The sequence below is a fragment of the Rhodamnia argentea genome, chromosome 8, assembly GCF_020921035.1.
Source record: "Rhodamnia argentea isolate NSW1041297 chromosome 8, ASM2092103v1, whole genome shotgun sequence".
Lineage (NCBI taxonomy): Eukaryota > Viridiplantae > Streptophyta > Magnoliopsida > Myrtales > Myrtaceae > Rhodamnia > Rhodamnia argentea.
Genome location: NC_063157.1, coordinates 21601135 through 21624723, shown reverse-complemented (window position 1 = coordinate 21624723; position 23589 = coordinate 21601135). Strand labels below are relative to the sequence as shown.

Sequence of the window (23589 nt, the reverse complement as noted above, 5' to 3'; positions counted from 1 at the left end):
TATATATTCCGACACATATACAAATTCAATTATATTAGTTTTTATCAATTAGCTAAAAAAATACTATAAAAACAAACTCAGAAAATGAAGCCAAATCTATCTATGGGAAAAAAAAAATCTAATCCCTAATCTCAGGAAAATTAGTAATTTAGCCAAATCAAAAAGAAAAAGAAAAAAAAAAAAAGACTAGCAATAGCCCAAAAAAAAGGGAGAAATTACGAACAAGTTTCTCGACTCGGGCAATTTTGTTCCTCTGGGGATATTGTTCTTCAACAAGGAGGTAGATCCTCTGGCGGAGACTCTATGGATTGCAACTCTCCAATTCCATTCTCTACCAGGAATGCCATTGCAAGACCCCATGTGATGTGCACATCCAAGTGACAATGCATTATCCACACTCCTGTTTTTTGCCATCCACAATTGTGTTTTTGATCCAAGTTAGTCATGCCACTACTATAGATAATACTTGCTCAAAAATGAACTACACTCTTCTGTTCTTACCGGGATTATCGGCGACGAATCTGATGACTGCCCACCCATTCACCGGTACTCCTACCGTGTTCCTCATGGGAGGGTCGACAAGGTTAAACTTGGCGGTGTTGGTCGCGGGATTGAAGTTTCCGAACCCTTCGGCCACCACGTAGAAGTTGTAGCCATGAATGTGGATTGGGTGATTTTCGCCCGACACTATACTGGTATCTTGTAACACTAGCTGCACGTTCGACCCGTACTCCAACTTGTACACTTTGGTTCCAGGAACGGGTTGCCAGAGTGACTGGCTGACGTTACCTGTGTAATCGAACTGCACGGGCGGGACCGCGGGGAAATCCGTCGTGAACACCCCAGGTATTTTCTGATGGTAAGCCTGTAGGATGGAGTAGCTGGAAGGAAGAACGAACGACACGTTGTTCATGCTAGATGTGAAGCGGGTTCCGTTCGGGCCTTGACATTGGTCGGTTCTGAAATTCGACGGGCAATTGAAGAGCCCTAGACCGATGGTGAAGAAGAGGCTCTCATCAATATCGGTGGGTACAGGAACGCTATTGGGGCTTCTCAAGTTTTGAGTGAAGGCCGCGGCCGCGGCCGTGTCATTGAAAGCTGGGAGAGTGGGCATCATAGGTGTACTCGGCATGCCCCTAGACGGGCAAGGGGCGGATAAGTACTCGAGAATGGCCGTGGTCGTCGTATTGTCGAAGGGAGCACCTTGAGCGCTTTGGTAGGGCCGCGCAGCCATGTAGTAAAGAGCCGGGGGTTGGTCTCCAGTGATCAGAACATCAGTGGTCTGGCCCGGTCCGAGCATGATCACAGATGAGGTGAAGGGCTTCAAGTAGGACGCGTCAGCGCCAACCACAGTGAGCCGGTGGTTGGCCACGGCAAAGAAGAGCTCTTGATTGAGCGCAGCATTGATGACCCGGAGGAGGCTCGTCTCACCTTTATCTATTGGGACTACAATGGTTTCTGCATAGCAATTAGACCCAAAAAAATGCATGGTCATGTACTTGAAACTAAAAGCAACTTCGGAGAGTGCATCCACATGCGATCCAAAATTCTGACAGATATCTTTGATTATCAGAACAAACCTGAACTAGAGCAGCTGTAAAGATCTCCAGGCTGACCGTTGATAGTATAAGCATCTGATACATTTGGAGCTCCTCCTGTTCGAGCCGCCTCGTTTACTACATCGATGGGATTCGCATTCCACCATTCACCTGTTCCCATGATACACAGATATTAGCTTATCAGACCAATCATCATCATCATCAAGAAGATCACTCTGAAAACAGAATGAGAGAGGTTCAAGCTCTTACCAAGCAGAATGGGGGTCTCGCGCTTAGGCTCTGTGAAAGGATAGGTAGATCCTTGTCTTGGATAGATGATCAAAGCACCATAGACGGTGGCTCTAAGCCAAGAACTGTGCGCATGCCACCAAAGCGTACCCTCCTGTCCTTCAATGGTGAACCTGTAGGTGTAACTTCCTCCCGGTCGAATGGGACACTGCGTTATAAATTCCGGTCCATCGGCCCATCCTGTTCTCATCTGCCTTATCCCATGCCTAGAATAGGATCGAGGAAGATCACATTCAAATGACAATTAAGTACTATCATAACCAACTATACATAAATGAAAATACTTTCTTTTTTTTGCCATTCAAACAAAAGCAAGCGCCGAAAATAGCGAGCAAAATTTGCAATTACCAGTGGATGGTGACATTGTAACGAGCCCTATTAACCACACTGACCACAAGAGTATCTCCGTCATTAACTTCTAAGGTAGGCCCGGGGTATTGCCCGTTCACAGTTATAGTTCTTCGCGTCCTGCATAGCCTCTTCACAGACGTCGCTTGGACCTAAAATTAGTAGCGATTTGGCGATGTTACGAAGTAGAAACCGATATTTAGTTCCTCAAACGCGTGCTTAGGCACATCATTCCACATAACCAGTGAAGAATTTAAAAGAGAAAACGTATGCTTCGAAGCCATACTACGAAATCATGGTATTGGATTCTCGCAACCGCTGTTGACACCATTATCGAAGCAAAGAGAAGAACGAGATAGCTTAGGCCCTTCTTGAGAACTCTCATGTTCCGGCCGAGTATGTACAAGCGGGTGAATGTGGAAGGAATTCTACATCGAAAGCAGGCTCTTCTTTATATAAAGCTTTCTCCTTTCCTTTTTCTGGATCTATAAGCTAACCTAACTTGTTCTTTAGTCACAGTTTTGATGCTGCAGAGAGAGAAAGAGAGATTTGTTTGGAGGGGTTGGCAGATTAGGTTTTGATTCATAACACAGGGTGATGTAAAGGGGTCACCTTATACTTCAAACCTACGGTCCAATCTGTTGCACCCAATCAGCCTATCAGAAAGCGAGCTGAGTTTCTTGCACCAATGAGCAAAGCTAGTGACCCTGAAGGATTGAATTTCCACAAAGCATATATCTTTATGCTGAAGGGTTTACGCGGCAAGGGAAAAATCTCTTCCCAATTTGTCATTTTCCCATTGAGGTTTTTCGCGAGGTTTGACAAGTAATACAAGAGTCTTACCAGAAAGAAAAAGAAGAAGTGAGCAAGTATAATGCTCCATGCATCCTTTGACCCAACAAGTTTAGAAAAGGACTTTAATCATCGTCTCGACGACGAAACATTGTCCTAATTCGCTGAAAATGCGCCGTAAAAACGAAAGATCTGACTTCAGAATTCGGACAGCGGCTTAATAGTCCTCAAGTGCGGCACATGCAAATATGTATGCGACTGTTGCATCACGGTAGGTTTTCTATGAAGCGACAGTAATCGCCGCGCGTAATATTTCTTACGAGGGATTCTTTCCGAAGGTGGATAGAATAAGGCTTCATCTATATTTTCTCAAATCTTCCTCGCATTTCGTCTTCTACGCGGCTTCCGGAAACAGAATAACGTCGAGACGAGGTATTTCCTAACAAGTTTTGCTTTATCTGAGAATCATAGCAAGCGGAAGGGGCAAGAACGCAAGAAATATGGTGTGAGCACGTGGTGAGAACAATGTTTCAGTCTTGTGATAAAAGGCAATGACTGAGAGATTAGATTGGTGAAGAAGAAAGAACGGGAAAGAGCCATTAAAGAAGCACGCAAAGTTGGCCATTGACTTTCTGAGAACATGTGAGATGACAAAGAAAAGCTTCCATAACCAGTTGTACTTAGTCGCAAGGAAAATGCTAGATTAGAAACACAGCGGTTTGAGAGAAAGTTGTGCAATTCTATTTTACTAATATTCGTTACAGTTATTCAATTTTGCTGTCACATGTTGGTTATGGTGGGTGAGAAGTTCCTACGGGAATGAGATGATTGAGAATCCAGGATATGGAGGACACCATCGTTGTTGGAATTTAACTTCGGGACATCGTTTTCGTGAAATGCGGGCGTTGGAAACTCTTGGTAGGGTAACGAACTAAGCAAGTTTGAAAAAACTATCTAAAAAGTCGTAAAACTTATTACATTTTTATCAATTTGGTTTTAAACTTTTTAATTGTGCTAATTGAGTCCTTAACATTTACACGTTTTGCCAATTGAGTGTATTTGGCCACTTTTTTGGCCGAAAAATTGCTATGTCAAAGTTAACCGTCCCATGTGGCATAACCGGCACCGTTATAGAAAGTTTTTAATTATATGCCAATATTTTTTGGATTTATTTTATTTTATTTTGAAATTGTCGCAGCCGAAGCCATAGGCGAGGGCTACCACCCTCTCCCATTAGCTGGCAAGAACATCATGGCCCTTGCCCAAACCGAGCAAAGGCGTCCATTGTGCCACGTACGATGGTCGGAATCCACTTCAGCAATTTTCGGCTACAGTAGGCCAAATGAACTCAATGAGCAAAACATGAAAATGTTTAGAACTTAATTGGTATAATTAAAAGGTCTAAAATAGAATTGGAAAAAATACAATAATATGTCTAGGACTTTCTAAGTTTCTAGACAATTTTCTCAAGCAAGTTTCATTTTCTCCTGTCGGCCAGAACAGAAGGGATATGAGATGCAAGTTACTGACAACCATAAGACTTGGCAGTCTGAGTACACCTTTGACCAATTCAATCCAGAGGCTAGCTACTGCTGGTAACACGAGCAAGCTTTTAAACAAAATTCAGGCCAAGTTCCTAAACTTCTCCTTAATTAGCTTGGCAATCCAATTTTTGCCCAGCTATTGACTTCTCCTCCCTAATTCCGGCCTCCGATTTGCCTCCCATCCATGGCGCAATTTGTCGCCTATATATATATATATATACAATTTCTCGCTTTCAAGAATTAGGAAACCGATTGGAAGTCCATCCAAGTGAATCCCTTTTTTAAGGTTAAATTTCCTGCATAGGTGCCTATATATATATATATATATATATATATATATATATATATATATATACAATTTCTCGCTTTCAAGAATTAGGAAACCGATTGGAAGTCCATCCAAGTGAATCCCTTTTTTAAGGTTAAATTTCCTGCATAGGTGCAGAGCCATGGGCAAGCCATGGTCAGAAACAACTGCGGACAACAATTTTTCTCCAATGTAGTCGAGATTATGACGCTACAGTACGAACAAATGTTCTCCTAGCACATAGTACGCGACGGTCGACAAAATATTTAGTCATCACTTGAGAAGAATACACAGTACATCGGAGTTCTAAGATTACAGCAAATCCAGAACTCAATACCGATTTCCTATTGTCTCTCATAAAAGAAATTGCAAAAACAATCATCATGCCCCTACTGCCAATAGTGAGGCAACAACTTTTGGAGCCTCTACGATATATGAATTAGTGTGCATGAACCATAAAATGCTCTCAACCGCCAGAGAGGAGACATGGTTTGCAAGAGACATGTTTCCACACCCCTCAATGCAACAGATATGACCTTTCGAAATTCGACAATTTTAACAACATCGATCTGCAGTTCTGCATGTCCTCTCCTTCTGAACCCAACCACAAGTGATGCTGGAAATATACCCCATTTCATGTCAACCTTCGGCCTCGACTTAAGTTGAAAGAATTTGAATAGGCATATAAACCATTACAACAGACGGCGTGATTCTACAAGAAATACTACCTCAACAAAACATATACATCTAAGACCTCCTAAATCTCCACGACTTTAGCAATGTGATATGAAAACATAAAGAAATTCAGCAGGATCTTCCATTTGTTGGCAAACATTGAAAGCCTCTTGAAAATGGTAGTAGGTGGTAATTCTGTTTCCCAGACAGGTCCTGATCTAGCAAGACAAATGAACTATATAACACACAGATGGTAGCTTACTAACTAGAAGCATAAACTCACTGAACCACCACCAAGTGATGACTCCTTGTTGAATCAACAATAACTACAACTGATTATGGTAGAATCCACATCTGAATGCACATTAGAGCACACATCCTTTATGAAGGCAGCCACCACCACCAGGACCAGGATATAGTCACATTACTCATACATAAATGATGCATTTCTAGACTACTGTTAAGACACATTTTTGCTGAAACATGACCCTACCCACTTCCTGTATTCATTCTGTCAAAATTATTGGAGAATTCTTCGAAGTGAATTCGCGATAAACCTAGTTCATCATTAACCACGCTTCCTAAATTGAACATGAATGACTAAACACATATCCCCAACCCCACTGGCCGCCACCAAAAAAAAAAAAAAAAAACGTAACAAACCCTTTCTTCACAAAGCTCAAGTCAACCTCCAAACTCCAATTCAATCTCAATACCAGCCTAACCATAGTGCTATATATGTTAATAACCTGAGATTGTCATAATTTGCCTTGAAACAATTCTAAAGCCAAATGAATTGATGCCGGAACAGCATTAACACTGAGTTGGCAGGACTGACACATTAAGGACTGGCAATTCCTGAGCCATTTTAATTTTTACCCTTCATCGTAGTTCCATCCTGATTTGATAAACACCAAGAACGTACATGGATATGCATGGGCACTCTCACTTGAGGTCTAATGGAGAGAAGACCAAGAAAAAACCCTATCACTATTGTCAGCACCCTGCAACAACTTTGGGCCGACAAGACATAAGCAAGTATATGCCAAAAGAGCTAACTAGGCCTTCACTAAAGCAAACTCCAGTTCACAGAACATCATCCAACCCAATCAGGTGTATCTTGCTGTGTTGGCAGCTCCCTTCATCCTCATAATTGTTCGATAGACAATATAATCCAGATCTTCCATTGCAATCACGAATACAGAAATTTATCAAAACTCAAACTGCAAAAGGAGCCACATGTGCAGTTCCAGAATCAAAAGAATTGATTTGGGAAGCTTTTCATAACTTATAGGTCGCTAATATCCAATTTAAATTAGTCTCTGATTAGAGGAACTTCCAGAACTCATCAAACTATATAGAAAAACCTCAGAGCTCATCAAATGTATTTCTCTCCAACAGTTCTCTTCACTCATCAACCTAAAATAAACATGCATCTAGATCAAATTTCAACATCCAAGCCAATTCCCAATTGTTGCATAATATGCGAGTCCAAGCAGAAATGCACCATAAACAAATCGGATTTCGAGTATTCAAAGACAGAATAAGAGATCAAGAAACTCAAGATATCAGGACCAAAGAATTCATATTCGAAAAGAAATTAAGATCTCTCATTTGGAAAATTCACAGATCTAACTTCATCAAAGTAGAGTCGCAAGATCTTACACCGCATTCTGACACAAGAATCAACATGCCACCCCCATCAACAACCAACCTAAACCAAAACAACTCCAAAACCCTAATAACAAACGAATCATCACTTTATCATACTAAAAAGATAGGGAGGTCAAATTAACCTGACCAACCCCATAGATCGAATTATACCACCCAGCTCTACACACGTGCGGCAACCGCCGGTGCAGCCGCTGCGGCAGCGGACGAGGCGGCACCACTGAGGAATGACAGCAATCCGGCATTTGCAGGTTGCTCATCATCCAAGAACAGATCTTCAGGAACCCTGAACGCACCGTGAGCGCACACGATAGCGACTCCAATCATCGACGCGGAGATCAACAGTGAACCAACGCTCGTCAAGAACACCACGACGATTGTCAGAAGAACGAGAATCCCCAGCACCTCGCGGTCGGAGAACGTGCGGCCGTAGACGACCAGCGGTTGATCGGACGATCGGAACAGGTAGAGGAAGATCCAGGCGGCGAGGAGGGAGAGCAGCACAAGGAGGGAGAACGGGTGGGTGACAAGCGAGAGGGCAAGCACGACGGCGAGGAGGGCGATGTAGTTGACCTTGAAATAGGAGGCGTTCTTGCGGATCCGTGAGGCGGCTTCGGTGAGGTTGTCAGGCCGGGCCATGGCGGTCCGGTCGAGGAGCTCGGACCAGGGACGGCGCTGGGAAAGGCCCTGCCGGAGGGAGGAGGAGAGGCGGGAGACGAACGCGCGGAGGGCGTGCGTGGCGATGGGCGGCTGGGGCTGAGACTGAGCCCCCGCGGTGGTGGATTGGGAGGAGATCGGGAGGGTCGGAGGTGAGGCCATTGCGGCGCGTGGGGGCGTCGACGGCAATGGCCGCGCGTGGAGGAGGGCTTGCGACGACGATTGACGGAGATCTTCAGCGAAGCGCGCAAGAAGAGAGAGAGAGAGAGAGAGAGAGAGATCTGATAATAGCGAGAAGCAAAAGTCCTGTGCTGCGATGTCGTTTCGGCGACTCGTCGTAAACAATGCCACCGAGTCACCGACGCGGCGACACCGACCGGTTCCAATGATTTACAGTGGCGTTTTGCAATGTCACTATTATGGCTCCTTTCGGAAAAATGCGTTGCATTTTCAAAATCCTCTAAAACCCTTTGGCCTTCTCCAACTTTGAAATTTTAGCATTTTCGGAATACTAATATACATTTTTCTTTCAACTTTACCCTCGCTAAATTTACGAATATAAAAAATGCCATCATCATTTTCCACCTTGCACGATGTCACCGGTGAGCCAAATTTGACGCTTGCGAGGGAACCCTCGGGCCACGCGATCGCTGGCAGCAATCTCCTAAGGTGATGGTGCGACGTCAGGCAAGGGTTGCTTGAGGTCACGCTACCCCAAATGACCCTCGTCGGGGTCACTTGAGGTAGTGCGACCTCAACCGATGGCCGAAAGTGCCATATCTAGCCTCTCGAACATCTAGTCGTCGCTAATCGTCGTAAATAAATTTCATTTATTTATTCATTCAAATTTGTAATTTTTTTTTTTGCAAATATCTTTTTTTTTAAAATCGATTATCGAGGCACCTTTTTTACCGAAGGCTATTTACATTTTGAAAAAGTAATTTCATCTAAAAATCTTTGTATTTCTCCAAAAAAAGCTTTCCTCAAAAGTCCAATTGAATAGCGTCGGTGCCTTGTATCGAACCTTTTTTAAGATGAGGTCCTCATATTTCTCTTATGATGGGAAAGGAATTGGACAAGCAATATATTCTTCGAAAGAGGTCAATAATGATAACAAGTTAGAAGCTTAAACCTCCACGTTCTCTTTATACTTCATTAGCTGATAAAGCAGAGAATCAATCGTCCTCTCTCACCCTTGTCCAATCGATCTCTTTCTTAGATGGATTGTCCACAACTTTGTCAATTGGTCATAGACGCTAACAGAAAAAGAGCATAGGGCCTATTGAGGGGTTTCGCACGAGGCGAGCCCCCGAGTTAGGCAGAAGAAAGGGGCGAGGGAATACGATGCTCTTTAGAGGACTATTAAAAAGTTAGCTCAAAAGAAATCCCAAGGAACTTGTTTAATAGAGGATGCATTTGGTTAGAATAATCCCATTGTTTTGTGCTAATCATAGAACCTTATAAAACCACGTAAGTTCTTCCGAATAAATCCCCAATCATCTCAAATTCATAAGGGTTATAACACACATTGTTGGTGTACAATTTATTTTTGCATGAGCAATTAGCATAATAGTTTATGGAGACTGTGTGAATAATTTGTAGACCACAAATTTTTTAAATAATAGGCCCCACAATAATTTTTTTTTGTTTAGCTTTTTTTTTTTTTTCGGTCCAAATGTTAATCTTATAATGAATCAATAACAGCCACATAATATCTCTAATTCAAGAACACGGAAAAGGCTTGTGCTACCAAACCGTGGGTGAGCGGTTCCAATTTTCTTACAGGGTTCCACTGGAACCTATCCGTTGGAAAGCATTCCTTATTTTTTGGAACCTAGAACCTACCCGTCATATCTTGGAACATGGAACCTACCATATCGCAGGTTCTAAGGTCGGTTCCAGGATACCCGAGAACCTATCAATTTCTTTTATTTTCATTTTTTTTTCATTTTTAGTTAAGCAAAATAAGAGTGAACGCTACAATATCTAAGAGAAAGTAGATGTGAGTGATTTTAGGTTCCGTACTGATTACATTTAGAACCCGAAACTAATCCATTAGAACACGTTTATCATTTTTTGAAACCTAAAACCTAAAAATTTGTTAGGCTCTAGATTAGACACTCATTATCAGACGATATAGAATATTGTAGGATCGTGCAAAAACATATAGCAAGAAAAATATAAAAATTTATTTCGGGATCTAGGATCCGGGTTCTAGGTTCCGGGTAGTGGAACCTAGAATCTACATGTTGAAACAAGTTCCTCAATTTTTGGAACCTAGAACCTACCCTACATACCTTGGAACCTGGAACCGGACCGGATCCTACAGATTCCGGTTCCAGGTTCTAGGTTCTACCCTGGAACCATGCTCACCCCTATACCAAGCCAACTATCTCTTTCGAACATTTCACGACTTCTAACACGACACAACTCTCCCTCTATATATACCTATCATCGCCGTCAAGCAAGGACTCGCTCGCGCACCACACAAGTTTATTTTTCTTCATCAATGGCTTCTTGCAACTTCCCAGAAATATATGCTTGGATCCATGGCCTTCCACCACTATCTCAGTGGAGGACGAAGTCGCTGTCCTTGTGCCTGTGTTCTTCGTCTTCCTCCCAAGCCCGGCCGTCCCTCAATCTCTACATTTCCAGAGACGTCGACTCGCCCGCCATCTCCTTCTCGATCGCCTGCGAGCTCGACCTCCGCATATCTCTGTGGACCTCGAGGCTGTACAAGATCAACCCTAGCTCTCCCAGATTACTTGATGAGGACGCCATGTTCAGCCTCCTCGTCAACTTCATCGAAGACGTCCTCCGCTACGGCTCGTACGGGAGTGAATCTTCTACCTCCTCGCTCAGAATCCCCAAACCCTATTCATTTTCCAACTTCAGCGACATCTTTAACCTCGCCTTCCTCACTCTCTCCCTCTTGATTTGCATCTACGAGGCGCCCGCGGATCTTCGTTCCCCGTGTCTCGACAGTCTCAAGGGTCACTTGATCAACTGTCGATCGCGGAACGCGTCGAAACTGCTCATGAATATGATCGGACCGAACCTAGAGGAGCAGTGGATGCGATCCCTCAACCTAGCGATCACAAATTGGATTCTAGAGCGTCGCTCTAGCAACCACACGATCAAAACACCGTCCCCGCTTTTCTCCTACGCGCGTTCAGCTTTTGGGGTATGGAAAGTTCATCTCTATTGTCCGATAATCGCGATGGATGTGGTGGACACGAGCAATCCCTCTACCGAAGAACGCCTTGCTTTCTCTCTAAACTATAACCAACTTGAAGGAGTAATCCAATTCAATTACAAACTAACGATACAAGAGAATTGGATTGATGTGTTCGTGGACACGGACAACATAAGGTATTCCTTTCATAACACTGTTCGATGACCATGTTAGTGTGCTACTACACGCAGTTTTGATTCTATAGAAGATAGGAAATTATGCTCATGGTGCTTTCTTTTAGGTTTGACATCGTTCGACTTGCATCCGAAACCCTCATGAGTGAACAAGGGGTAGGAGCATCTGAAAAGCACTTCCCTTCAAGAATATCGCTACGGCTAACTCCAGTTATTCAAAACAACATCCTGAGTGTTTCAGTGGGCAAATCTTCAGAGAACCCGATGAGAGAGATCGGCTCGGAAAAAGTCATAGAAGCGGGATTCGAACCTCCGAACTCTTACTTGGGTCTCAAGATTTCGGCCAGAGAGACCATGACCACGAGCTTAAAGCCATGGAAGTTTGAGGAATCTGTCTTGGGCTACAGCGCAAACTTGAATTGGTTTCTCCATGACCCAATTGATGGAAGAGAGGTCTCCTCTTCTAAGCCCTCGAGACTTGCTTTGCTCAATCCAAAGTCGTGGTTCAAAGACCGATACTCGAGCGGGTACCGGCCGTTCACTCGGCAGGGAGGAGTCGTCTTCGCCGGCGATGAGTACGGCAAGGGTGTGAAGTGGAAGCTGTGCAAAAGCGCCATGGGAAAGACAATGGAGTGGGAAATAAGAGGCTGGATTTGGTTAAGTTATTGGCCAAATAAGCATAGGACATTCTATTCTGAGACTAGGAGGTTGGAATTTAGGGAGACCCTTCACATTACGATTGCTTAGACAATTTGTAGCAGCACCAAAGTAATGTATGATGGAATTTTTTGGCTGCATGATAAAAAATGTGCTTACAATGTGCCTTTTTTTTACTCAGCTGAAGCAATAGTAATTTTTTTTTTTTACTATTTTACAATCTTTGAGTGCTTAATATTTAACATATATTTTCGAATCACTAGCGCATGTAAGTTTGGCAAGGTTAAATAAGGAATATGATCTTTTTTAAAAGAATATCGACAGTATAAACATTTCAAAAGGAATCCTTGGACTTTTGAGGGAGAGTAACGTTGGTACGTAATGTTGTGGGCATAGATCCGCTTAAGCCCAAACCCACTCATTTTCCATAGAAATATGATAAAATTTGAAAGGGAATGACACAAATGGTTCTTAAATTTTGACTCAATATGTAATATTATTTATAAATTTTTAGTCCGTTCGATGTTTTCTTTAAACTTTTTGCTAATGTACAATGCAGTCCCCGCACTTTTAACTTGCTCAATATAGACCTTGAATTTTCGATAAATACTTAAGCTAGTCCCTAGACAACACGAAAATATCTAATGTTAACATTTTACTTATTTAAGTTCGGGGACAATTTGGACATTTTCATATGATACATGGTCTAAATTGAACATGGACCACATTGAACGAGTTAAATATTTAGGAATGACGGTGCACATGAAGCTATAGTTTAGAGATTATATTAAACAAATTAAAAGTTCAAGGACGATATTGCATTTAAAATCAAAGTTTGGCAAAATTAAATAAGGAATATGCTTTTTTTGAAGAGCATATAAGTATAAAAATCTTAAAAGGAATGCTTGGACTTTAAGGGAGTACCATTGGTAAGAAATGGTTTAGGCCCGGCAAAAAATGAAGCCCAATCCAGTTAAGTCCAAACCCACTCATATTCCAGAGATATATGATAGAACTAGCGAAGGATATTGACATAAATGGTCTCCAAATTTTAACTTAATATGTAATATCATTCATATATTTTAATTTGCTCGATGTGATCCTTAAACCATTGGCTAATATCCAATAGAGTCCTTGAATTTTTAGTAAATATTCAAGTTAGTCTCTAGACTATACGATAATATCTAATGTTAACGTTCTACTAATTTAAGTTCAGAGTGATATTGAACATTTTCATACTATGCATGGACTAAATTGAACATGTATAAAAAAAATTAAGGGATCACATCAAACAGTATAAATATTTAGGGACGACATTGCCCATGAGACTAAAGTTCAGACACCATGTTGAATAAATAAAAAATTAGAAAAATAATTTTTATTGCCTTTTTAGCCTAATTTGAATTTTTAGGCTCCCGATCGGTGCTGGTTGTAGGTCGATGTCTTGTCCGATCCAATTCCTATGGACCCATTGTTCATATCAAAATTGACTATTGTTACTTATTATCAATATTGATATGGTTTGCATGGTTTACATTCCAATCTAATATTGCCCGTTAATCGCTTTCCTAGACATCGGGTTAAGAATTGATTAGGTAATCACACGAAAATGACAGAAAACCATTATGCATGATCATCTAGAATGGTTAGATTCCTGGTAGGCTTTGAATGATAAGCGTAATGTGTGATCACTTAGGATATATCGATTGGTTAGGTACTGATAATTTAATTGGCGTAAACAAATCCCTAAACCTAGATACTTTGATTGCATAGGAATCGAGACGACATTCCCATGTCTTGATTGGTTTCAAGCCAATCTCAATAGACTAGTGGCGACTCCTAATAACATTTTTGAGGTTACTAATAATGAAAATGAAATTCAACGTCATGCAAGTTGGGACTTGGGAGGGTCTGCGCCATTGATCGATGGCAATATCTCTAAACTCGCTGGACGCTCAAGAAAGGGAAAAGCAGGTCGCAACAGGTGGCGTGACCTCAACAAGGGTCGCATGAGGTCGCACTACCCTAGGTGGCCCTCATTAGGGTCGCTTGAGGTAGTGCGACCTCAATCGATGGCCGACAATGCCAAATATGGCTTGTCGTCGTCTAGTCGTCACCGATGGTCATAAATAAATTTTATTTATCTATTTATATATTGTATTCAAATCTTTAGTTTTTTTTTCTTTCAAATACCACTTAATCAAAATCGAGTCTCGAGGTGCTTTTTACTAAATGCAATTTGCATTTCGCAAACATTCTTTCATCTAAAATCATTTGTATTTCTCCAAAAACTTTCCTTAAAAATCCGATCAAGCAAGGTCGGTGCTTTGTACCGAACTTTTTTAAGATGAGGTCCTCATGTTTCTCTGACAATGGGAAAGGAATTTGACAAGCAATACATTGTTCGAGGGAGATCGATAACGATAATAAATTAGAAGCTTAAACCTCCACGTTCTCATTGCAGTGCATTAGATAACAAAGGAGAGAATCAACCATCCCTCTCGTCCTTGTCCAATCGATTTCCTTCTTTAGATGGATTGGATTGTCCCCAACTTTGTCAAATTGGTCATGGACGCTAACAGAAAAGGAGCATAGGGCCTATTGTGGGGTTTCCCCACGAGGCGAACCCCAAAGTTAGGCAGACGAAAGGGCGAGGGAATACGATGCTCTTTTGAGGAATATTAAAAAGTTAGCTCAAAAGAAATCCCAAGGAACTTATTTAATAGAGGACGCATTTTATTGGAATAATCTCATCGTTTCGTGCTAATTATAAAACCTTATATAACCACGTAAGTTCTTCCGAATAAATCCGCAATCCTCTCAAATTCATAAGGTTATTAATCAACATTGTTAATTTTTCTTCATTCCCTCTTGTGTTTTTCCCCTCGATAATGTAATGAGAGTAATTATAACATGGTGTATAGTTTATTTTTGCATGAGCAATTAGCATAATAATTTTTAGGTGGCCGTGTGAATAACTTGTGGACCACAAATTTTTTAAATAGTGGACCATACAATAATTTTTATTTATTTTCTTTTTTTTTTTGTTCAGATGTTAATCGTACAAGTGGATTAATGACAGCCACATAATCATTTCTCTAATCTAAGAATACCAAAAAGGTTTGTGCTACCAAACCAACTATCTCTTTCGAACATTTCACGATTTCTAACACGACAGAACTCTCCCTCTATATATACCTATCATCGCCGTCAAGCAAGGACTCACTCCCGCACCACACAAGTTTATTTCTCTTCATCAATGGCTTCTTGCAACTTCCCAGAAACATATGCTTGGATCCATGGCCTTCCACCACTATCTCAGTGGAGGACGAAGTCGCTGTCCTTGTGCCTGTGTTCTTCGTCTTCCTCCCAAGCCCAGCCGTCCCTCAATCTCTACATTTCCAGAGACGTCGACTCGCCCGCCATCTCCTTCTCGATCGCCTTCGAGCTCGACCTCCGCATATCTCTGTGGACCTCGAGGCTGTACAAGATCAACCCTAGCTCTCCCAGATTACTTGATGAGGCCGCCATGTTCAGCCTTCTCGTCAACTTCATCGAAGACATCCTACGCTACGGCTTGTACGGGAGTGAATCTTCTGCCTCCTCGCTCAGAATCCCCAAACCCTATTCATTTTCCAACTTCAGCGACATCTTTAACCTCGCCTTCCTCACTCTCTCCCTCTTGATTTGCATCTACGAGGCGCCCGCGGATCTTCGTTCCCCGTGTCTTGACAGCCTCAAGGGTCACTTGATCAACTGCCGATCGCAGAATGCGTCGAAACTGCTCATGAATATGATCGGACCGAACCTAGAGGAGCAGTGGATGCGATCCATCAACCTAGCTATCACGAACTGGATTCTAGAGGGTCGTTCTAGCAACCATACGATCAAAATACCGTCCCCGCTTTTCTCCTACGTGCGTTCGGCTTTCGGGATATGGAAAGTTCATCTCTATTGTCCGATAATCGCGATGGACATGGTGGACACAAGCAATCCCTCTACCGATGAACGCCTTGCTTTCTCTCTAAACTATAACCAACTTGAAGGAGTAATCCAGTGCAATTACAAACTGACGATACAAGAGAATTGGATCGATGTGTTCGTGAACACGGACAACATAAGGTATTCCTTTCATAACACTATTCGATGACCATGTTAGCGCCCCACTACACGCAATTTTGATTCTATAGAAGATTGGAAATAATGCTCATGGTGCTTTCTTTTAGGTTTAACATCGTTCGACTTGCATCCAAAACTCTCATGAATGAACAAGGGGTAGGAGCATCTGAAAAGCACTTCCCTTCGAGAATATCATTGCGGCTAACTCCAGTTCTTCAAAACAACATCCCGAGTGTTTCAAGAGGCAAATCTTCGGAGAACCCGACGAGAGAGATCGGCTCGGAGAAAGTCATAGAAGCGGGATTCGAACCTCCGAACTCTTTCTTGGGTCTCAAGATTTCGGCTGGAGAGACCATGACCACGAGCTTAAAGCCATGGAAGTTTGAGGAATCTGTCCTTGGCTACAGCGCAAACTTGAATTGGTTTCTCCATGACCCAATTGATGGAAGAGAGGTCTCCTCTTCTAAGCCCTCGAGACTTGCTTTGCTCAATCCAAAGTCATGGTTCAAAGACCGATACTCGAGTGCGTACCGGCCATTCACTCGGCAGGGAGGAGTCGTCTTCGCCGGCGATGAGTACGGCGAGGGTGTGAAGTGGAAGCTGTGCAAAAGCGCCATGGGAAAGACAATGGAGTGGGAAATAAGAGGCTGGATTTGGTTAAGTTATTGGCCAAATAAGCATAGGACATTCTATTCTGAGACTAGGAGGTTGGAATTTAGGGAGACCCTTCACCTTACGATTGCTTAGACAATTTGTAGCAGCACCAAAATAATATATGATGGAATTTTTTCGGCTGTATACTATAAAAATGTGCTTACAATGTGCCTTTTTTTTTTTTACTAAACTGAAACAGTAGTAAATTTTTTTTACTATTTTGTAATCTTTGAGTGCTTAATATTTAACAGATATTTTCGAATGGGAGTTGCAAGCTTGATAATACCGTCGGTTATTTCTAATTGCACAATCTCCCAATCAATGAGTGCTCTATACAAAACACGCCATGATAATGTGTAAATTTATGATTGAGATTATATTGTTAATAACAATACAGTCGGGAAATCATTTTGCTTTTCAAATCACTTACGCATATAAGTTTGGCGGGATTAAGTCAGGAATAAGATCTTTTTGAAAAGAACAACGGAAGTATAAACATTTCAAAGGGAATCCTTGGACTTTTAAGAGAGAGTACCGTCCGTAAGTAATGCTGTGGGCCCGGGAAAAGTTGAAGCCCGACCGCTTAAGCCCAAACCCACTCATTTTCTAGAGAAATATAATATCACTGACAAGGAATAAAGACATAAATGACCCTTAAATTTTAACTCAACGTGTAATGTCATCTATAAATTTTTAGTCCGTTCCATACGGTCCTCGAACTTTTGGCTAATATGCAATATACTCCCTGGACTTTCAATAAATATTCAAGTTCAATCTGATATTAACATTTTATTGATTCGGAAAATATTGAACATTTTCATATGATACATTATCTAAATTGAACATGGACTGAGACGATATTGCACGTGACGTTAAAATTCAGAGACTACGTTAAAAAAATTAAAAATTTAGAAATGACGTGGCACGTCGAGTCAAAGCTCAGGTACTCGTGTTTGTGTTATTTTCCCAAATTGGAAGAACAAGCGTAACGTGGCACCTCCGGCGCAAGTTAGCGATGGTTGATCTATAACTGAGTCGGAACGGGAGAAACAGACGGGAGAGAGAGAGAGGGCGGACATTTCGAAGCTAATAACAGCTCTGTAGTCTCCACCTGCGCAAACCAACCCACTCCCCAGTCCCCACACACCTTAAAAAAAAAAAAAAAAAGAAAGGAAGAAATCGAAGCTAATAAATTCCTCTCTCGCCTCATCTCCGACATTTCCGCTGCTGGGCCTGGATTTGATTTCGCGTTCGGCTCGGTACATTCAATCGTTGCTTCCATGGAGTCCTCCTCTGCTCTGCGCTCCTTCCACAGTACGTATCTCTGAGGCATTCTCTTGCTTGGATGATTTGAGCTCTCATTTTTGTTGTTTTCTGCTTCAACGCATTCGCATCGGACTCTAGAGTGTTCGTTTTGTTTTGGTTTCGTCGGTCCGAAGTTGAAATGGAGCTCGTAGCTCGGATCGCGTGATCTAAGCTCTTTGCTCGATCACTTTGTGGCCCTGATTTAGTTGTCATTGATGTCCTTTGGCGAGCTTGAAGCATCGGGCACCTGTAGGGATTTTGCATGTTCGTCTAATGGTAGCTTGGTGAAGCTATGATTTGCAGTAGTGTTTGTTTCGGTTAGAATCTCCGTGGCGTTGGCGAATCTGATTTCGTGATCCATCTGTGAATATTAATAGATAGCGCCATTTCGCATATGCCAGTTCGCATTTTCCATTTAATGGGTGTGTGTTTATTGCTTATGTGCACAGAATAATAGGGAGCTATTTGCAAAATTAAGTTGGAATAGGGATCGAGCATTGTGAGAAGTTGATAATATCAGGTATCAATTTTGTTTATTATTTGGAATCACAGATTTTGCGGGGTCTCTATCTCACGTGGAGACGCTACCTCATAAGCCTGGAGTGATTCCTGTGCAATCATATTTGGTCCCTTCAAACAAATTGTACGTCCAAGGTTTCGCTGCGCATGGGATTGCTCCCTCAAGGACAAGAAATGCAGCTATTTTATCCTGTGTGAAGACTTCGGAAGCTACTGGCATGGCCAAGTCCAGTGGTTAGATATATCTGTTTTAAGTTGACTTGCCTTTTATAGTTATCTGATTGGGAACTTGAGCAGCATCATTTGAATCTGTTCCCTCGATATGACATGTCCTATTTGTGTTATTGGTGTGAAATTAGCTGTGTTAACTGCGAATATTGTGTTACTCATATGATTGGGACATTCCTGCCCTCCGAACCATATGTGTGGGTCTCTGCTCATCCTGCTATCTGCAGGGATATCTTCATTCGCTATTTCTTGTAATATCCTCCCTTACCAATTTTGAATTAATGGGTTTCTACTTTGGGTAAGAAACTTTACTTACCATGTAACAGCGAGATCTACCTTTTGCTAGTAGAAAATTTTGTTGCTCTCGAAAATATGCATGCCAAATAGGGTAGATTTACTATGCTGGAAGACCAATTGAGTTGACCAAGTGTAGCATGGACTTGTTGTGTGGCTGAACTTGTACTAAGTTTTCGTTCTGCTGCTTATATTGAATATGCTGCCATGTCTCTGAATTAACCCGTTTGAACTGGGAAACTCCACCTGAAAGGCATTCTGATTTTTTTAAAACTCTCGACTGTCTGTTGTGTATTTAATGCAAACAACTCCCTCCATAAATATCAGAGCATTTGATTGCCTTCCCAACAAAGTGATAATGATGCATGATGCTTTTTCCCCCTCAGAAGGCAACACTCAAGACTCAAAGGACACGACTACTTTGCCAAGGGCAACTTTTCCTAGTGGTTTTGAGGTGGGTCTAATAGAAGCATACGTTTCCATTTTGTATTTTTGGTATCATTTTCAACTGCTTTGTCTTCTCTATATGGTCCCTTTAATGCCTTTGAAAGAGTCGCTTGGCATTGAGAATAAAAAGAGTGTCTTGCAATTCATATTTGGACTTGAAGCCCTATTACAAACTGCAAGTGAAGTGCATTTTTCAAACTAACCATCACTGAAAAGTATATAACCACACCCATCATGCTTATCAATTTGATTTCAGGAATTGCTACTGGAGGTTTGTGACGAGACTGAGATTGCTGAACTAAAACTGAAGGTAACACTTCATTATTGCTTGGCTAGATGGTAGCATGACGCTTGCCTTAATGCTGAGATCAAATATCGTCATGAAGGTTCTCTTCACGACACACAATGTTGTATGCAGTACTATGCATGTAGAAATAATGCATATAGGATGTGTCGTCTATAGTTATAATGACCTTGAATGCTGACATTCTTTGGTAGGATGCTACTGAATTTTGCCTTCGATACTGAAACTGGGACAGTAGGTTGTGTTCTGGGAGATCCACGGATGTAGCAATATAATTCATTTCAGGCATAGACATTTTGTTAGGTACTCCCAGAGAAGGTTTATGTAAAATTCACATGCCTATTTTGATGGCGGGCAGTATTTTGCTATCATAGCATGTATTTGGGATTGCTATTGAGCCTGACATGTATAATCAACTATGCCAAAAATTGGGGGATGGGGAAGCAGGGGAAAAGAGATCACAAGGGGAAAAGATAAAATGATGTTGAAAAGAAAAAGACGATGTTCAGTCTGCCTAATTGACAGCAGATATCTCAAATGATAAAGGGAAAATAGTTAACTCACCAGACAAAACATGGATATTGCTATTTCTTTTAGCGGGGGTGTTGGGTAGCGAAGTAAAAGAAAGCATTCTTGCTTTCAGATATCATCTGTTCTGTAATCCAGAATAAAATCCTTGCATTCCTCAAACTTACGACGACAGTAATTGCAGAAGAGTAGTCCTGTGAATCTTAATAATATCAGTTAATTCAGAGGACAGCCTTTCGCACGTGGTTAATAAATAAATCTGTGACTTTACTTTGTCCTCCATTTTAGATTGGGGACTTTGAAATGCAAGTGAAGCGGAACTTAGGGGCCACAAAAGCATTCACTTCCATCCCATCGCCCACAACACCACCGCCTATCCCAACTGAACCAATGGAGAAATCAGGTGCAGTTGTTCCACCACCAAAACCTTCTCCAGAGAAGACAAATCCATTTACAAATGTCTCATTCGGAAAATCTACAAAGTTGGCATCTTTGGAAGCATCAGGATCAAGTGGATATGTTCTAGTATCTTCTCCAACGGTGGGTGGTTTGTCTGCACCATAGAGATTGTCTATGATAACATGGGATTTGCTGTGTCTCATGCTACTAGTTGCAGGTTGGTTCATTCCGACGGGGGAGAACATTGAAAGGAAAAAAGCAGCCTCCTAGTTGTAAAGAGGTACTATTTGCAATAAAAGTAGTGTAGCTTTATTTTCTTTGGGGTTATTAAGTTTAATAATGGCTGGACAAACTTACATTTCTTGATGGGCTGCCTTATTGTTGGTTTGACCAAAAGCTAATATAACTGATTAGCAATTAAATTCTGACCCTGTACTGCTCACTTTTAGCTTTTGTTTGGGGCTGAAAAATCTGTTGTAATTTCCTCAAAACTTTGAACACCCTTTCAAAAATTATTTATTGCACGACCAAGATGCAGGTGCAGCAAGTGATGAGATCCATGTCACCAATCTTGGCATTTTGTTACTGACCTGCAATACAGAGAGTTAGTATCCTCCAGTCATCTTGCCTTGGGAAAGAAAACTTGTGGCGTTTTAGGGATCCAATCTCTGCAGTTTGAGCTAGTGCTAGCTATAAATCCCTTTTTCAGACAATATTGTGAAGTTTACTCTCGCAGTGAAATGTCAAAAATCATCAAATAAAGACAGCGTGGCATATCCAAGATACTTTTGTCACTTGTTGCCCATATGTTCAGTCGCCTTTGCGTCAATTTTTAAAAGTTAACCTGTGTCTTATCACAGGGTGATGTAATTAAGGAAGGACAGGTGATAGGATGGTTGGATCAGTTTGGAACTGAACTTCCGGTTAAGGTAACTCCTGGCAAAACCTATCTATTTAAATGCTGTCGTCGGTATCCACAATATTTTCTCCTGTTAACTCTTTGTGTTGTACTTTGAGCAGTCAGATGTGTCTGGAGAAGTTCTCAAGCTCTTAGTTAATGATGGAGGTATGAATTTCTGTTATCTTGGTTTCAACAATTTTCTGTGCCTACTCGACTAATATGCCACAATTGTACTTCTGTTTGGCTGTTTCATCTGCAAGTAGTGAGCAATTCTAGGATTGGCAGTACACATTCTGATACTGATTAATTCAAGTAGGCCAGGGTCTCCTCTCATAAGCGTTATGTGGAATTTATGTATGGTGAATTCTCCTTATTTCCAAATTGCCTGTGCCTTGTTTTGCTACTTTCTGAGGTCAAAAGTACGTATGACCTATACAATATACTTAGTGACATTTAGATGCCTTTTGAAAAGCAGAGATGATATGATAAACTTCAGAATACAAACTTGAGATAGTAATACATCCAAAACAAAATATGTACAGTGAATACTCTTTCCACCTGCTTTATATGCCATTTCTAGAAGATAGAATTTTGCTAGAAATTGACTTGGTGAAGGACGTCAAGAACATGAAGTTTCTTGCATGTGTTTGGATGGGAGAGTTGGTTGAGAACAATGGGAACTGAACTTGGTGGAAAAATGAACCGTACTAGTGATTATCAGGGTTATGAGTATTCCGGGGACTATTTTTAGGAGTTCACAGATGTACCAAGAAATGATGCATGCTTTTGGGTGTTCTGTGGCGTGAGTACCTGATGTCATTCCCCGTGGTGAATTTGTGATTTTACAGAACCAGTTGGTTATGGAGATCCTCTCATTGCTGTCCTGCCAGCATTTCATAGTATCAAGTGAGCCGGCGCGCAATCCGCTGTTGAGCTTCACACCCTTTTTCGAAGAGGTTTAAGGATTGCAGTTTCTTTTCTCTCTGGACCCATTATTCTTTGCATAATTTCAGTTTAATGATTTAGCTGGCGAGATGTAATTTTTTCTTTCTCCATATGCTTATTAAAGATGCAGAAATAATCACTAGGCCTTATGAATTTGAGTTGGTAAATGTCGTTTTGGTACGTTAGGCTAGCTGTCGATGTTTCTCATGGCAATCGCGGCTGCTGGTTTAGCCAGATTCAAAATGAAGTATGACAAATCCAAGATCACTTTCGGGTGCCGGCATAGCCATTCACCGAAGCAATGCCCTGAAACTGTCAGCAGTATTTGTTTGCAAATAAGATTGTGTTTCAGATGTAGGCCAATTCAAAAGCTTCCACGAGCATTGAAACATCCGACAAATGTTCACGACGGGAACCTAGGCTGCAAAACCTTCACTCTCAGCCCCCAGAACACGCGAAGAAATGACCATTTTCCCCTTCCCTGAATTTGGGAGTTCATCAAGTGCCTGCATTGTAACACTCTTTGGAAAGTATTTCTATTTCGAAAGTGTTTTCAGAACACTTTCGGAACAGAAACGCATATGGTTGAAAAATGTTCCAAAAGTGTTTCGGAGAACACTTTTGAAAAAAGAAACACTTTTGAAGAAAAAAAAAAAAATTTTTTTTTTTTGGATTTTGGAACACCTTTTAAAAACAATCACGAGGGTGAGCTTGTGCAAGTCACCGGTGAGGAGTTGAAGCGGTGGCCACCATTGCCGCCACCGGTCCCCGGCCTCCGCCGCCGCCTTACGTCGGTTGCAGATTCTTCTTTTTGGTGAAAAAAAGTATTTTTTTTTATACTTGCCAAACGAGTTTCTATTCTTGAAAATCATAGCCGGAACAGAAACCCAAAAAAATATTTCCGTTTTAAATATGTTTTCAAAAGCAGAAACTTTACCATATGCAGCCTAAAGGTCCGTGGTTTTTCACTTTTGTCTGAAAATGCACCATCGCTCAGGAATCAAACTTCCCACTTCTTGGACCCAAAAAAAAAAAAAAAAACAATCTCTCTTCGACCACACAAAAAAAAAAAAATCCTT

At 41.5% G+C, this 23589-nt stretch overlaps 5 protein-coding genes across 7 annotated transcripts; 3 read left to right on the top strand and 2 right to left on the bottom strand.

The window, feature by feature from the left end:
- Nucleotides 1–220: 220 nt before the first annotated feature.
- On the bottom strand, nucleotides 221–2649 carry LOC115748152 (laccase-12-like). Its single transcript, XM_030684591.2, has 6 exons — nucleotides 2482–2649; nucleotides 2196–2347; nucleotides 1809–2053; nucleotides 1581–1709; nucleotides 502–1458; nucleotides 221–400 (listed from the first exon to the last, which is right to left on the bottom strand). The coding sequence occupies exons 1-6, from the start codon at nucleotides 2578–2580 to the stop codon at nucleotides 270–272; spliced, it is 1713 nt and encodes a 570-aa protein (XP_030540451.1). The 5' UTR covers nucleotides 2581–2649; the 3' UTR covers nucleotides 221–269.
- A 4432-nt stretch (nucleotides 2650–7081) lies between these two features.
- LOC115748155 (PRA1 family protein B3-like) lies at nucleotides 7082–17950 on the bottom strand. Of its 2 annotated transcripts, XM_048283501.1 has the most exons (2): nucleotides 17814–17950; nucleotides 7082–8121 (listed from the first exon to the last, which is right to left on the bottom strand). In XM_048283501.1, the coding sequence occupies exons 1-2, from the start codon at nucleotides 17903–17905 to the stop codon at nucleotides 7347–7349; spliced, it is 867 nt and encodes a 288-aa protein (XP_048139458.1). In that variant the 5' UTR covers nucleotides 17906–17950; the 3' UTR covers nucleotides 7082–7346. The 2 variants fall into 2 exon arrangements, with proteins under 2 accessions (XP_048139458.1, XP_030540457.1); XM_030684597.2 differs by lacking the exon at nucleotides 17814–17950 and having other exon boundaries at nucleotides 7082–8219.
- Nucleotides 10281–12068, top strand: LOC115748153. The gene is made up of 2 exons (XM_030684593.2): nucleotides 10281–11213; nucleotides 11318–12068. Exons 1-2 carry the CDS (start codon nucleotides 10351–10353, stop codon nucleotides 11955–11957), a joined length of 1503 nt encoding a protein of 500 aa, XP_030540453.1. The 5' UTR covers nucleotides 10281–10350; the 3' UTR covers nucleotides 11958–12068.
- LOC125316152 lies at nucleotides 15110–16736 on the top strand. Its single transcript, XM_048283604.1, has 2 exons — nucleotides 15110–15989; nucleotides 16094–16736. The coding sequence occupies exons 1-2, from the start codon at nucleotides 15127–15129 to the stop codon at nucleotides 16731–16733; spliced, it is 1503 nt and encodes a 500-aa protein (XP_048139561.1). The 5' UTR covers nucleotides 15110–15126; the 3' UTR covers nucleotides 16734–16736.
- LOC115748157 (biotin carboxyl carrier protein of acetyl-CoA carboxylase-like) lies at nucleotides 17820–22781 on the top strand. 2 transcript variants are annotated; one of them, XM_030684598.2, is made up of 9 exons: nucleotides 17820–17954; nucleotides 18498–18698; nucleotides 19373–19440; nucleotides 19690–19743; nucleotides 20554–20805; nucleotides 20882–20944; nucleotides 21525–21593; nucleotides 21685–21730; nucleotides 22414–22781. In XM_030684598.2, exons 1-9 carry the CDS (start codon nucleotides 17921–17923, stop codon nucleotides 22473–22475), a joined length of 849 nt encoding a protein of 282 aa, XP_030540458.1. In that variant the 5' UTR covers nucleotides 17820–17920; the 3' UTR covers nucleotides 22476–22781. The 2 variants fall into 2 exon arrangements, with proteins under 2 accessions (XP_030540458.1, XP_030540459.1); XM_030684599.2 differs by lacking the exon at nucleotides 17820–17954 and adding an exon at nucleotides 17995–18229.
- The last annotated feature ends 808 nt before the right edge of the window (nucleotides 22782–23589 follow it).